Below are 15,367 nucleotides of genomic sequence, written 5' to 3'. Positions count from 1 at the left end.
GAAATCCAATGATTTTTTTTTTTTATTATGCCTATAGAAAGCAATGTAATTACATTCATTCAAAGTCCAGAAAAGTAGTAAAAACATCATTAAAAGTCAACGTGACTACAGTGGTTCAACCTTAATGTTATGAAGCGACGAGAATACTTTTTGTGCACAAATACAAAACAAAAATAACTTTATTCAACAATTTCTTCTTTAACCTTGTCAGTCTCCTACACAGTCGACGCAGTGCAAGCTTCCATCTTTACGTCCGAACGCCGGCTCAGTATTGGCAGACACTGTTCACGTGAGCAGCATGACGCATGCGTGTGGTGCTGACGCAGGAGCCGGCCAATAATGAGCCAGCATTTGGACATAAACAAAAAACACTGCATTTTTGGGTGAACTAACACTTTAATGTAGAGGTATACCATAGTGCTTTATCGAGATACATAATTCCATGCTTTTTAAATAATTTCATACAATTTATATGCCAAGCCACTGGCTTAATGCTTTCTTCTTTGACTCAATGTTATGCATTTGTGTTGACCACAAAATAAAAGACAAAATTTCCCATGAGGTATATTGTATTTTTATTAAGATAATCCATAATTATTCTGTCTGCAACGAAAATACTCCACAACTTCAAAGTAAAGCAGACCCACAGAGTGACATGGATTGAAGTAGAGAGAAAAAGATTATATTTTATTGGAAGAGTCAGTTGTGTAGTACGCGGAATGCACGTGACTTACAGTGTTTTTACTCTTCCTCCACCACATTAGCTAGTGAACTGAAGCACCTTGAACATGATGTTCAATCATCCATCACATCGCACAGTCTGTCACCAACAGATCGCCATTACATTTCACAAATTTACACTGAATTTTTCTGCATGAGGTTGTATGAAAAGTCCATAGAAACGTACAAACTGTACATGAAAATGATGCACAGCGAGGCTCCTATACAGCTGTTACTGTAATAATGTCCATGCTCAAGCAGGTCAGTTCATCTACCAGGCGAGACCCTTCTTCAGCTTACGTTTTCCTTTTTTACCCAAACGTTTGGCTTTCACTTTCCTCGCCTCCTTTTGGTTCATCCAGACCGGATACCGTCCTTGATCGTTCAACATTGTCTTTTTATTGCGTTTAATGTCCAAATTCATCTTTTCACCATCTGCTGCAAAGCAACAGCAGGTAAATTTCAATATGATAAAATGCAACACTAACTGTAACTAGAATTACAAAACGTTTCTATAAAGGCTCACCATCTCCTTCATGCATCTCTGCATCTCCTGATTTCTCCTTCACATTCTCAGGCGGCACCACTGTGGCGATCTCAGCTACATCTTTCATGGTGATCTCTCCTTTCTCTCCTTGACCCAGCACTGTTTTGAGTCGTGCCAGCTCTTTGGGGGCATTTTTCTTTCTTTTTTCCGCCCTCATCTTCCTCTTCCACTTGCTGCGTAAACTTTTTGCCATCCTGATGGAAACTAAGATGAGAAAAAAGACAAATATATATGCAGCATATCTCTCTATATAGATATATGCAGCTTAAATTCAAAATTCATAGAGAAGTATCCTTTTTTTCTTCCTGGGCTGGAAAACACAATGTTTCCTTGATATTTCCTAATTTTTCATGACCATGGGGATCCCACATTTTGGGTGTCTCCCTATTTGACACCTGATGCACCTCATTAGCTCGTTATTTGAGGCTCAATGACTCTAGTGAGGCACCTAAAATCTGTAAAATTGGCCACTCCATAAGCACTGATACAGACTTCAGGTAACAATGATCATTCATTATCTCACATATCTGATATCTAAATAACCAATCATCTATATATCTTTGAGTATATTCAGAAGCAAGAAAACTCAGCTGAAAACGATTTTTGTTAGCCAGTTAGCCATCTCATATGTAAAAATGCCTTTCTACTTATATACATCACTTAAAAGCACTGCTTATAGACGTAATTATTACCAATATACGGACTAATATATGTATGCTGTGTTTACAGAACTTCAAAACTGTATTTATATTCGCAGTGTGTAACTTACATGTGTCTTCTCAACGCCTCTGGATACACGTGTATCTGTGTACAGCTACCGGTAAGCAAAAGTACTTTCACGACAGTTCCTGATTTGCGACAAAACATTGCGTGTTGACGGCTCGTGGGTGTCGCGCGCTTAGTCCAGTAGATGGCGACAGAACTGCGGCCTGCTTTTAAAAACATTTCAAAATTACAGGTGAGTTAAAACTACAAAAATACCGTTGAAATATATGTATATATAATATTATATTTTATAAATAATATTTGATGTATTATATGTATATATAATATAGACAACTATTAGAAAGTTTTTATCCATTTTAAAATCTGTGCCCTTAGCTCTGTTTGTTTTGACTGGCCCAGTATGCCAACTTTTGGCTGAACTAACCGTTTGTGTGACTCATGGCAGATGGGAAAACTCATTTGGAAAACATAATTATTTTTGCAATTCCATTTGGTGAGGCTAGCAGTGCTGAAATGACCAACTTCACTTTTAAAAGTAGAGGACAGAGCTTGACAATGCTTTTTCTTTACTGTGTTTACCAAGGGGTCAAGGTTTGGTGGGTTAGCATGGTAGACCGTTTTCAGTTACAATTTCATTATATCCTAGTGGATTTTTTGGCCAATGGTTGATTTGTTTGTGAAGTGGTTTTAAATGTTTATTTTTGACATTACAGCAAGTGAGTGAAGTGTTTCAGACATTTTCCTGCAGCTGTATTTTTGGTACGTTTTCCTGAAGAAGAAAAAAACAACTTTTTGGAGTACACTAGCACAGACTTTTCAAGCTACAGTTCAGGCCTTCGGGGCACAAAAAGGTTCTAGGGGGTCTGTAAAAAAACTGAGATATAAATGTTTTATTATTATTATTATTATTACATATTCTCTTTTTTAGGGCTTTGTTTCTCTTCAAGCTTATACATTAAAGAAGATGCACTTGGTACAAAGTCAGTATTTTTATTAGATAATTGAATTTGGATTTTTATATTTTATTTGAATTAATACTCATTTTATTTTAATTGTATTTTGTAGAGTATATATGGGTTTTTATATATACAAATATATAGCTGCCTTCATATTTTAGGAGAGAGGGCCCCTTACATGGGGATCATTATATTTAAGGGGCCCTCGGGTTCACAGTCTCTGAAAACTCCTGCACTAGCATAATTTAGATACACTACAATTTTTAATTTAATTGAGTTCTGATAATCTGGTAATTGATCATCTTGCAAAGAACAAGACTGGTTATGGATACATGTGTCTTAAAGGTGCAATATGTAATATTTTTGCAGTAAAATATCCAAAAACCACTAGGCCAGTGTTATATATTATGTTTACTTGAATACTTACAATATCCCAAATGTTTCCAACTATTTGTAAATCGTGAGAAAATTGCTATTTGAATTTCAATTTTAATTGCGTCATACCCGTGTTACAATCGGTTTCCGGTTATATTGTGTAGAAACCATGGAAACACCAAAGATGCTTTAATATATTACACGTTTTATTAGACAAGAGAACAACTGTTTTGATATATTTATAGACAGAAAACTAATTATTGTTATATAGCTCAACACGTTTAGTCTTATTGTTTAAATCTAATTTTCTTGATTTTTTTTTTTTTTTTTTTTTTTTTGTGAGTACCATGCTTTACCATGCCTCAGAGAAAAACACTATTTTGTGAAGTAGCTAACATAGCATAATCAGAGGCAGCTTTATTTTTTACTAACTGTAATACAGCATTTTCTCCATCATACAATACGTTTTAAAATGAATTTCATGCCATTTATCAACACAAGCCATCCAGCATTTAATATGATATTCTAAAATCGATCTATCTTACTGCAGTGTGTAACAGTGTCTCACAGCAGCCGCTGAGCGAACGCACAGAATAACATTATTTTCAACACACTCAAATGTATCTAATATGATAAACAGAGCCGTGTTACCTCATACTCATGACTGGAAAAGCGGAAGTGGCACCGGTGACTGTGGCATAATAAAAGTCTCGCTGCTCGTGAGGCGTGTGTTGATCAATCGCTCCAGCGGCCTCGTTCAGCTCCCACAATACTCGTCCTGCTTTGCTTCATACTACAGTAACATTAATAATCACATCCATGAACATGAATTCTTCCTGAGTCCTATCCCGATTATTTCCACCGGCTGTGATGTTAAGACCACATGTCCCAAGATTCCTCGCTCAAACTTGGCGTCGTCAAGCTACGCCTTTGTTTTGAATAGGCTTCTAGCGACCTCTAGTGGACAGGAATCTTACATATTGCACCTTTAAGTATTATTCAACCTGCTATAAACAAGAGTAAAAAGTGATTTGATTCTTGGAGCTCTCTTCTTTCCCCTAATATCTCCTTTGAAATGCCCCTTTCTCTTTTTATGCTCTAAATTAAAAAAACCCAAAATGAGTTAATCACTGATGCAAAAACTTGAGAAAATGAGATCCAGGCAGTCCAGCAGAGATTAAATTTGAATAAGGAATAACAAATGTATTAATTAGAAATTATAGAGGCAAACAAATTCATTAAGTAATTAATACTTAATAACAAAATCTTGTTATATTGTGTATTGTATCTAATAGATGAAGATCAGAATATACAGAAAGAAAGAACAATAATTAAGACAAAGGAAAAAAGCTAAACTATCAATGACTCAGTCCATTTTAAACCATAAGCATAGGGAAACTTACATCCCACTCAAACTTATGTTTTGTTCTAATCAGAAAAGTTCAAATGGATTTACCCATTATGACATAGACTGGTCAAGTGTCAAAATAGATAAATAGATATAGGGGAAGTTTTTAACCCCCTTAAGGGAATTTTGCAGATCTTACATTATCACATGTCAACATTGTACAAGATCAAATGAGCAAATATTTCTGAAAAAGACTGTCACTTCTGCAGTACTTGGCAGAAGTTCAATATCTAACTATAAACGTGTCAACATGACCTGTCACATTGGAACACTTTAAAAAACAATTGACTATAGCAAGCATACATACTCTTAAATATAAAATAAGAAACCACACAAGGGTACAGTAAAAATAAATACTTGAAAATATGATGAGAATTAATATATAGAGCAGGAGTACATGAATATATGAAATCAAAAGTAATATTGATAAATCATAAGCCATAAATGACTAACATAAAATATGAATAAAATGCATGAATATGAATATTGTCACACACAAATGTTTTTCTATCTTCTCTGAACTGAACCTTGCAGTATTTTGTATGCGAGCAGGTTATAGTGTAAATCCAATGTTGAATGGAAGAGAGTTTAGTTTTGTTCTTACACAAAAATGCACACACCAAAGAATTAGACACAGGCTATTGTTCTACGTGAATGTTGGATATTGTTCTTGTCTGATATTGGATGCCAGATATAGTCGCTTCATTTCTTGGGATATGTTTTACAGTGCTGATGTTACCCTCGTGCTAACATCATTAGCACATTTACAGTAGACTCCTTCCAGCTTTTCTATAAATAACACCCAGTGTTGTATTACCCCTCTACAGCCCCACAACTCTTTGTAAGTAGGTTTTTGTAACACCTCATAGATAAAAACAAACATATGAAGCATAACCTGCAACCAGTCTGCCATGGGACCAGCAAGCACTCGCATCAGGAAGGAAAACTGAAAGGCCCATCTGCTGGGCTGTTCCAGTGACATTGCCCTTGGCAGTCAGCTGAGGTCTCTTTGTAGCGGGGGGAGCCGTGAACGTTGTTGTGTGTTTGTTTTGACTCCCCCCAATTAGGGTTCCTTCAGTGAGAGCGATGCGTCTGTGTGTGGAATAATTAAGTCCCAGGACATCATGTTCTGAAATGATCAGCATGCAAAGGGCACACAAAAACACACACAGTCTGTGGCTCTCTTGCACACCCACTCACTACTTGTATGCGTTGTCTCATTGGATATCTGAATGTAGCATGGATGATAGACTTTATTTACACTGCAAAAAAGATTTTCTCAGTATTTTTGCATTGCTTTTCAGTACAAATATCTAAACATTCTTAAAGAGTCAGTTCACAGAAAAATGAAAATTCTGTCATTTATTACTCAACCTCATGTCGTTCCACACCTCCTCCACCAGAACACAAATTAAGATATTTTTGATGAAATCCGAAAGCACTCTGACTCCTCCATAGTCAGCAAATTAATTACCACTTTCAAGGCCCAGAAAGGTAAAATAGTCCACGTGACTGCAGTGGTTCAACCTTAATATTATGAAGAGACGAAAATACTTTTTGTGCGCAAAAGCCAATAATGAATTAGCGTTCTGACGTAGAACCTGGAAGCGCTGAATGTAAACAGCGTAGGAGAATGACAGGGAAGAGACAAATTTGTTGAATAAAGTAATTTTTTTTTCTTTTTTTGCGCACAAAAAGTATTCTCGTCGCTTCATAACATTAAGGTTGAAACACTGTAGTCACGTGGACTATTTTAACAATGTCTTTACTACTATTCTGAACCTTGAATGTGATAATTAAATTTCTGTCTATTGGAGGAGTCAGAGGGCTCTTGGATTTCATCAAAAATATCTTAATTTGTGTTCTGAAGATGAACGAACGAGATGAGGGTGAGTAATAAATGACAGAATTTTCATTTTTGGGTGAACTATCCCTTTAATTTAAGATACAAATTTTACTTGAGAAGCAAAACTATTAAGTATTTTTTATTGAAAAATTCATCAACATTAAGAGAGTTAATGCTTAAAATAAGAGAGAAAAAAATAGCATCAACACTTGGCCTAAGGGGCCAGTCACTGAATATTTTTTTGCATTCCACTGCAGTACCTTTCATTGTTTTTCAACGTAAACTTGACTGATTGTGTCTTGTATTCCGCGCATGACAGGCCATTCTAAAAACATGCCACTCAGGGGCCGTATTCACAAAACATTTTATCTTACCACTAAAAGTTCTCCTAAATAGCAGTAAAAGTTCTTAGCTAAGAGTTTTCTCTTAAAACCTATTCACAAAGCTGCTGAGACAAACTTTTACTAAGGAATAGAGAGAAGTCTTAAGCTAAGAGTTAGGGCGGGGTTGACCTCGTTGCTATGGAGTAAACACATAGTGATTGGCTGATGGGGGAGGAGTCAGCGATTTAATCATAGAAATACTGTAGAATGAAGTGTCATGTTTCCATATTAACATACAAATGTTGCCCTATTCAAATATTTTTTAATAAAAATGTTGCCATATTGTTGCCATAAAGGTTATAAAATGTAGGCTAGAATTCAAGCGGCAAATGATGTTTTATAAACAAAGTTTGGGAGAAACCCATTCAAACAGTCTTTCTAATCAGCTTGAGAAGAGGAATAAATACACAGACGAGAGCCAACTCGCCTATACACTCTAAAAAATGTTTGGTTAAAAACAACCCAAGTTGGGTTGAAAATGGATAAACCCAGCAATTGGGTTGTTTTAACCCAGTGGTTGGGTTAAATTGGGTTAAATTGCCCAACCTGCTGGGTGGTTTTATTTAACCCAACTATTGTTTAAAAATTAGTATATGTCTGGCTTAAAATGAATCCAAAATAGGTGAGAAATTAAAAATCAGACACATAATTACTACACTCTAAAAAATGCTGGGTTAAAAACAACCCAAGTTGGGTTGAAAATGGACAAACCCAGCGATTAGGTTATTTTAACCTAGCGGTTGGGTTAAATGTTTGCCCAACATGCTGGGTAGTTTTATTTAAACCAACTATTGTTTAAAAATTGCTTAAAATGAACCCAAAATAGTTGGGAAATTAAAAACCAGATGCAATTAGAGACAACAATAATAGACAAAAGGTGAATGTTTATTAATAAGCTTTAATATTTTATTAATATAAATTTAATAGTTTAATAGTTTATTAATATACATTTATTAATAAGCAATTTAATAAATGTTTATTGTTTAATAATTATTCATTGAACATTAATAAATGTTCATTTCCAACATACTTTGGGTTCATTTTAATTAAGCAATACAGTAATTTTTAAACAATAGTTGAGTTAAATAAAACTACCCAGCAGGTTAGGCAAACATTTAACCCAACCGCTGGGTTAAAACAACCCAATTGCTGGGTTTGTCCATTTTCAACCCAACTTGGGTTGTTTTTAACCCAGCATTTTCTAGAGTGTAGAGGCAACAATAATAATCAAAAGGTGTACATTTATTAATAAGCAATTTAATAAATGTGTATTGTTTATTATTCATTATCTTATTAATAAATGCTCATTTATTAAACATATTAATAAATGTTAATTTCCAGCATATTTTGGGTTCATTTTAAGCAAGCAATACAGTAATTTGTATTCAACAATTGAGTTAAATAAATCTACCCAGCAGGTTGGGCAAACATTTAACCCAACCACTGGGTTAAAACAACCCAATTGCTGGGTTTTTCCATTTTCAACCCAACTTGGGTTGTTTTTAACCAAACATTTTTTAGAGTGTAACTATAGGCGAGTTGGCTCTCGTCTGTGTATTTATTCCTCTTCTCAAGCTGATTGGTTGTTTTTAACCCAGCATTTTTTAGAGTGTACTTTGACAGTTTTCTGCATCCCTCCACAACCGCGTCCCTCACTCTCGGCTGGGGATACGTGGAGAACTTTGGGCAGATTAGGGCTGTTTGTGATTTGATCTTAGTGACTTAGGAGTTATCTTGACTACTACAGATTTAGGAGCTAGTTTTAGCACTAAAATGCTTTGTGACGCAAAAATGTAGGACTCCTAAAATTAGGATTGACACGCCCATTATTTTTAAGAGTTTCTCATAAATTGGCAAGTTAGGAGCTACTTTTAGCCATAAAATGTTTTGTGAATACGGCCTCAGATTAATAGTACAACTTAAAAAAAAAAAAAAAGCATCTCTAATCCTTGCTTTTTTTCATTCCACTGCCATACATCTCAAGTTTTTGCATTTTCCATTGTTTTTCTCTGTAAACATACCCTAAAAAAACATCTTTGACCATTGCACTTGTGTCTTTTGCAGCATCTCGCGCATGACACAGCATTCTCAAATTAAAAAGTTCAACTTTTAAAAAAAAAGTTTGTCTAGACCTTGTGTTTTTTCTATTCCACTGCCTTGCATCTTGCGGTTTTAAACACAAAAACTTTGTGAATGGCTCCTTAGAAGGTAATACTTATCTAGGCAACAGACAGCTCAGATTTGGGAACAGGGCTACAGTTGCCAAAAGTAAAACAAAAGAGCTGAAGTCATACCCTTCACTTCTTGTTCATTCATTGTTTGTCTTGCTGCTCTTAGGATTGCCATCATCATCCCCAAGCCTCTGGTATCCAGTAGAGACAGCTGACGGTATCAGCTTCGGCCGAATACACTGTCATACGTGGGTAAACGCCCAGGAGAGGCGTTGCTCTTGGTTTTGGTCTCCATGGAGCTGAAATGTAACGGCAAACATCATTGAACAACCCAGGTGAAAGAATCCAAATCAAAAATGAAATGTGAAGTCTCTGTTTTGTAGATTTTTGTCTCAAGAGAGTTTGCGATTTTCCAGGTCTACCCTATCTTTGCTGGGTGGGTTTTCTTATTTACAGCATATGGAAGCCAAATATGAGGAGAGTTTCGCCCCTCATAACCTGCTCCTTGTAAAATAAATAAATAAATAAATAAATAAAAAAGGGGGAAAAAAGGATCTAGATTAGTTCTGGGACATTTTTATTATGATATCATAACACACGACTGCCGTGAGTGTTGTTAAAGGCCAGTCTATCACTGTATTATTAGAAATTTCACACTTACAACCGCAGGCTACATTCCCCAATCTCTATTACTTTTTCATCATGGGGAAGTTGATTACTCCATAATGGTGGGTTATATGATTGTGTGTGTGTGTGTTTGTTTGAAGGCTGCATTGGTGGCTTATGTACTTTGATTGTGGTTGCTTCTGGTTTTAAAATCAATTAATTGCGTGAGGTTTATCAGCACGCCTGTAGCATTTTTGTAGCATATAGCTTTTTTTTTCTCCCACATATTGACTCACGATGAGAAGAATGTTTATTGAATTGCTTTAATAGAGTTATCTATCTCTGCCATCTATTTGCAATTAATAAATATTTGGACGATGTACATGTGCATCTGCAGCTAATACTTAACAGCTGTAGAATGATGCATACCTGCTGGTGAGGTTGAAGAAAATCTAATTCAGGTTCAACTTGCAAAAGTACTTTTAACTAGTTTTTTTTTTTTTTTTTTTTTAGCCTGCATATTGGCTGTTTATTAGTACTTATAAAGCACATATTATGTCTTGTTCTGCATGACCATATTCTACATCCCTTAATTCTACCCAATACTTGAACTTAACAACTACAACAACTACCTTACTAACTATTCATAAGCAGTAAATTAGGAGTTTATTGAGAGAAAAGTCATACGTGTTCCCCATACTAAAGTGTTACCGTAATTTTTTAAGTGGTTTTCACCCTTTTTGACTCAAAGGCCTCCTTTTGTCCAACACAATATTCAAAGTTTGTTCTCCCTTCATATTTAAAATATTTAAAAATATATATATATATATATAAATATTATATATTTTCCTCATACGTCATGTCATTGTGTACTACGTGTTTTTGGACATACGTCAAATTTTACAGCATCTTTTCACACTGAGGGCAACTGAGATACTCAAACACAACTATTAAAAAAGGTTCAAACATTCACTGATGCTCCAGAAGGAAACATGATGCATTAATGTTCGCCTACATCCTGTTAAAAAGTTTTCACCTCCCGACTCTTAATGCATCGTGTTTCCTTCTGGAGCATCAGTGAATGCTTGACCTTTTTAATAATTGTCGCACCGGAAGCTTGTTATTTTACTTTGTAAAGTTTTAAATAAGGATATTTGTCGTACACAAAACCATTGTTTTGCTTCAGAAGGCCTTTATTAACCCCCTGGAGTCGAATGGATTCATTTTTTTTTTATGGATGGATGGATGCATTTTTTTTTTTGTCTTCAAAATTCCATTCACGACCATTGGTTGGTAAAACTTGAACTAAGGATATTTTTTAATATATATCTTCTATTGTGTTCATCTGAAAGAAGATAGTCATACACAAATAGGATGGCATGAGGGTGAGTAAATCATGGAATAATTTTCCTTTTCGGATGAACTATCCCTTTAATTACTCACCCTCATGGCGTTTCAAACCTGCAAGACTTTCTTTCATCTTCGGAACGCAAATGAAGACCTTTTTGGTGAAATCTGAGAGCTTTCTGTTCCTCCATAGACAGCTAAGCAATTGAAACTTTGACGCTAGTTATTTAGAGCATAAATTAAATCGGTTCATCAGTGGGTACGGAAAGTATTCAGACCCCCTTAAATTTTTCACTCTTTGTTATATTGCAGCCATTTGCTAAAATCATTTAAGTTCATTTTTTTTCCTCATTAATGTACACACAGCACCCCATATTGACAGAAAAACACAGAATTGTTGACATTTTTGCAGATTTATTAAAAAAGAAAAACTGAAATATCACATGGTCCTAAGTATTCAGACCCTTTGCTCAGTATTTAGTAGAAGAACCCTTTTGATCTAATACAGCCATGAGTCTTTTTGGGAAAGATGCAACAAGTTTTTCACACCTGGATTTGGGGATCCTCTGCCATTTCTCCTTGCAGATCCTCTCCAGTTCTGTCAGGTTGGATGGTAAACGTTGGTGGACAGCCATTTTTAGGTCTCTCCAGAGATGCTCAATTGGGTTTAAGTCAGGACTCTGGCTGGGCCATTCAAGAACAGTCACAGAGTTGTTGTGAAGCCCACCGTACCCACTGTATATATCTGTTCATCGTCTCTTCAAAAAATTTGGACTAAACCACTCAATTCATATAGATTAGTTTTGCAATGTCTTTTGCAAAAAAGATCTTCATTTGTGGCATGAAGATGAACGAAAGTCTTACAGGTTTTGAAAGACATGAGGGTGAGTAATTAATGACTGAATTTTCATTTTTGGGTGAACTAACCCTTTAAAAGTTTGCTGAGGCCCCCTGTTTAAGAACCAATAGTATAAACCTTTTTTTTTTTTTACTTACAGATATTCACACTGAAATGACACAATTTTATGGGTTTCTCCTACTACTAATAATGCATGTGCACTCATCTCACACTAATCTGTAATCTTCTGATGTAAACAGTATGGCAAACAAGATGCATATGTACTCAAGACAGAAATGCCCTCCAATTCAGGGAGCTAATAGTGTGTAAGCGGCCCATCTGTGCTGTTGCTCATGTGCTGCTCTTGTTAACTCACACATGTCTTCCAGTGATCTCTTTTTAGCGGCCAAATTAACCTTGGATGGTGGATTTTAACATTTCCATCCAGTTAAAGAAATCTTACCCTGCTTCCAACAAAACTACCAGGAGATCCAACAAAACTACCAAAGAGATCTGTATTATGCTTCACTGTATGTAAGTGAGAAGCAATGTAAACACGCTTATATTTTAGTGAGGACTAATACTGTTGTGGTTAATTATTCATGACCATCATTAAGCTATGTGCACCAGTCATCAGTTGGAATACATGTTGCCATGGTGAAGTGATTAAAATGTATAGAATATATAGAGGTGGATGAATTATGAATTAAATGTGTGTAGTCTTTTTGATATTAATGAGTCACAGTTTGACTTTGTTCACTGGTTCATAGCAGAACTGACATAGAGTTTATTACCACTGTGATTAGCATTTCCTGAAGGAAATAGCAGTGCTTGAAAGGAAGTGATAGACTAGTGTTATAGGAAAGCTTAGATTTAATCTGTGATTTTGTGTAAATCAGAGCCACTTTGCCATTTTTCATGACAAATTAAATAAGAAGGCATTAAAATAAAAATATCCTTTTTTGGCATATTTTATTGCTGCAAAGAGGTTAGCCACTCATAAAAAAAGACTAAATGTGACATTAACGCTGCATCAGTTTGCAAAAAAACTGTACACCAAAAGAGTAGTATGTTTATATGCATAGCATTTGAAAAACAGTAGGTGAAAAGTCCCCAGATGACCTATACTTCCACCGAGATTCTGAACTTTGCCTTGGATGGACACGGGAGGGGATTTATGATTGGAGGTGACGCATGCTTGTAGGTCACATGACAGTAACAACATGGTGGATGTAGTACGTTTGAATTTCATTCATTATACCCATATTCATACTATATAGACTAGAGCATACGTTTTTAACGGCTGTGAAGTAAATTCTAATGTAGCACGTATTCAGACAGTACACAATTTCGGACGCAGCATAAGATTTTATATTGAGCAACACATTTAATCTTTACTATATATTTTACTAATTATATTTTAGACGACCATCACACATCACACTGTCGTGCTCAAAAGCTTGCAGAATTTACAAAATTATCTTATTTTAACAAAATAAGAGAGATCATACAAAATGTATGTTACTTTTTTATTTAGTACTGTCCTGAATAAGATATTTTACATTTTAAAAAAATGTTTACATATAGTCCACAAGACAAAGAATTTATAAAAACGATCTTGTTCAAAAGTTTGTGAACCCTTGATTCTTAATATTGTGTGTGGTTACCTGGATGATCTATGACTGTTTGTTTGTTTTGTGATAGTTGTTCATGAATCCCTTGTTTGTTCTGAGCAGTTAAACTGCCCAACTTATTCAGAATAATTCTCCAGGTCCCTCAAATTCTTTTGTTTTCCAGCATCTTCTGCATATTTGAACCCTTTCCAGCAGTGGCTGTATGATTCTAAGGTCCATCTTTTCAAACTGAGGACAACTGAGGGACTCAAACACAATTATTAAAAAGGTTCAAGCATTCACTGATGCTCCAGAAGGAAACACGATGCATTAAGAGTCGGGAGGTGAAAACTTTTTAACAGGATTTAGGCGAACATTAATGCATCATGTTTCCTTCTGGAGCATCAGTGAATGTTTGAACCTTTTTTAATAGTTGTGTTGGAGTCCCTCAGTTGCCCTCAGTGTGAAAAGATGCTGTAAAGGGTTCAAATATGCAGAAAATGCTGGAAAACCAAAGAATTTGCAGGACCTGGAAGATTTTTCTGAAGAACAAACAAGGGACTCATAAACAACCATCACAATCGTGGATCATCCAGGTTACTACACACAGTATTAAGAATCAAGTGTATGTAAACTTTTCAACAGGGTCATTTTTATAAATTCATCTATTTTTTTTGTTATGTGGACTATATGTAAATATATTTTATGTAAAATATCTTACTCAGGACAGTACTAAAAACAAATAAACAAAAAAACAAAAAAAACATGCATTTTGGATGATCCTTCTTATTTTGTTAAAATAACAACAATTTTGCAGATTATGCATTGGGTATGTAAACTTTTGAACACAACTGTACTTGTAGGGCTTGTAAATCACTGGGAAATGTTTCTTAGTAAGAATGCTGTGATATGAATTCCACACATTCAGCTTACACTTGCATTTCGTGACACGTTTCATGGCAATGTCACCATCTTGTTTCATAATCACTCGATCAGCACATGTTGTCATCTGCTGCTACGCGTTTTTACCTTGAGGTGACACTTGTTCTATACCTTCAGAATAGGCCACTTATATAAGCCCTGCTTTTTTTCTTTTTTTGCAAAGCAGAGAGCGCACTGCTCCTGCCCAGCAGGGGGAGCAACACCTGGAGGGCCTGAATGTGCAGATGTACAGTTGGGTGGCTGCCACATGAGTGTGCAGGAATATGCCAGGCTGAGTGCGCTGCCCTGGGCTTCAGTGCCCACTACTACCCATCTGGGGACACTGGCAGGCCATCACAAAATCAGCTCACACCACTGCATAGACGCTAAGCATCTTTGCATTTGTCCATTTCTGTAGATGATTTAGACTATATATATGCATAAAACATAAAAACACATGCCTGAACATCTCGTTTAAATTATTAATTATAATTTATAATTGTAAGATTGAGAAAAAAACTACTTAATTAAAAACCTCCATCACACCACTTTGCGATCCTTCAGTTGCTTTTGAAGACAGCACAAAAAATGACATATTGCTCAGAGCCTATTGCTGTCATCAATAACATTGACAGTATTGATCATCTTTGCTCTATACAATGAAGTTATCAAATCTCCTTAAAACATTGTAATACTGAGCATGAGTGATCCTGTGGAAGCTTCACTGCAATGTTATATATTATATATTAGCGTATTGCAGTGTTTGAGAAACTCCCTCACACAGATGGCTGTATTTTAAAAAAAAAAAAAAAAAAAAAAAAAACAGGAATATGCATGTTTTCTTCTAGAATGAAGAAGGCTGACTCTGCTTTTGCAGAGATTAATATTCCTGCTCACTATTTGAATTCTC

At 35.5% G+C, this 15,367-nt stretch overlaps 1 protein-coding gene across 2 annotated transcripts; it reads right to left on the bottom strand.

Moving 5' to 3' along the window:
* Window positions 1–976: 976 nt before the first annotated feature.
* On the bottom strand, window positions 977–2,164 carry llph (LLP homolog, long-term synaptic facilitation factor). 2 transcript variants are annotated; one of them, XM_067392213.1, is made up of 3 exons: window positions 2,037–2,164; window positions 1,247–1,471; window positions 977–1,158 (listed from the first exon to the last, which is right to left on the bottom strand). In XM_067392213.1, the coding sequence occupies exons 2-3, from the start codon at window positions 1,458–1,460 to the stop codon at window positions 992–994; spliced, it is 381 nt and encodes a 126-aa protein (XP_067248314.1). In that variant the 5' UTR covers window positions 1,461–1,471; window positions 2,037–2,164; the 3' UTR covers window positions 977–991. The 2 variants fall into 2 exon arrangements, with proteins under 2 accessions (XP_067248314.1, XP_067248315.1); XM_067392214.1 differs by having other exon boundaries at window positions 977–1,155.
* Between the last annotated feature and the right edge of the window lie 13,203 nt (window positions 2,165–15,367).

This window comes from Chanodichthys erythropterus, chromosome 8, assembly GCF_024489055.1.
Source record: "Chanodichthys erythropterus isolate Z2021 chromosome 8, ASM2448905v1, whole genome shotgun sequence".
Lineage (NCBI taxonomy): Eukaryota > Metazoa > Chordata > Actinopteri > Cypriniformes > Xenocyprididae > Chanodichthys > Chanodichthys erythropterus.
The sequence above is the reverse complement of the archived record's forward strand: the minus strand, read 5'-3'. Positions and strand labels throughout refer to the sequence as shown.

What these genes read in the sequence shown, in the direction of transcription:
- llph (XM_067392213.1), bottom strand. Translation starts at nt 1,460, where the DNA reads ATGGCAAAAAGTTTACGCAGCAAGTGGAAGAGGAAGATGAGGGCGGAA. An exon ending in AGAGATGCATGAAGGAGATG is followed by an intron (nt 1,159 to 1,246) that starts GTGAGCCTTTAT and finishes GTTGCTTTGCAG; the next exon opens with CAGATGGTGAAAAGATGAAT.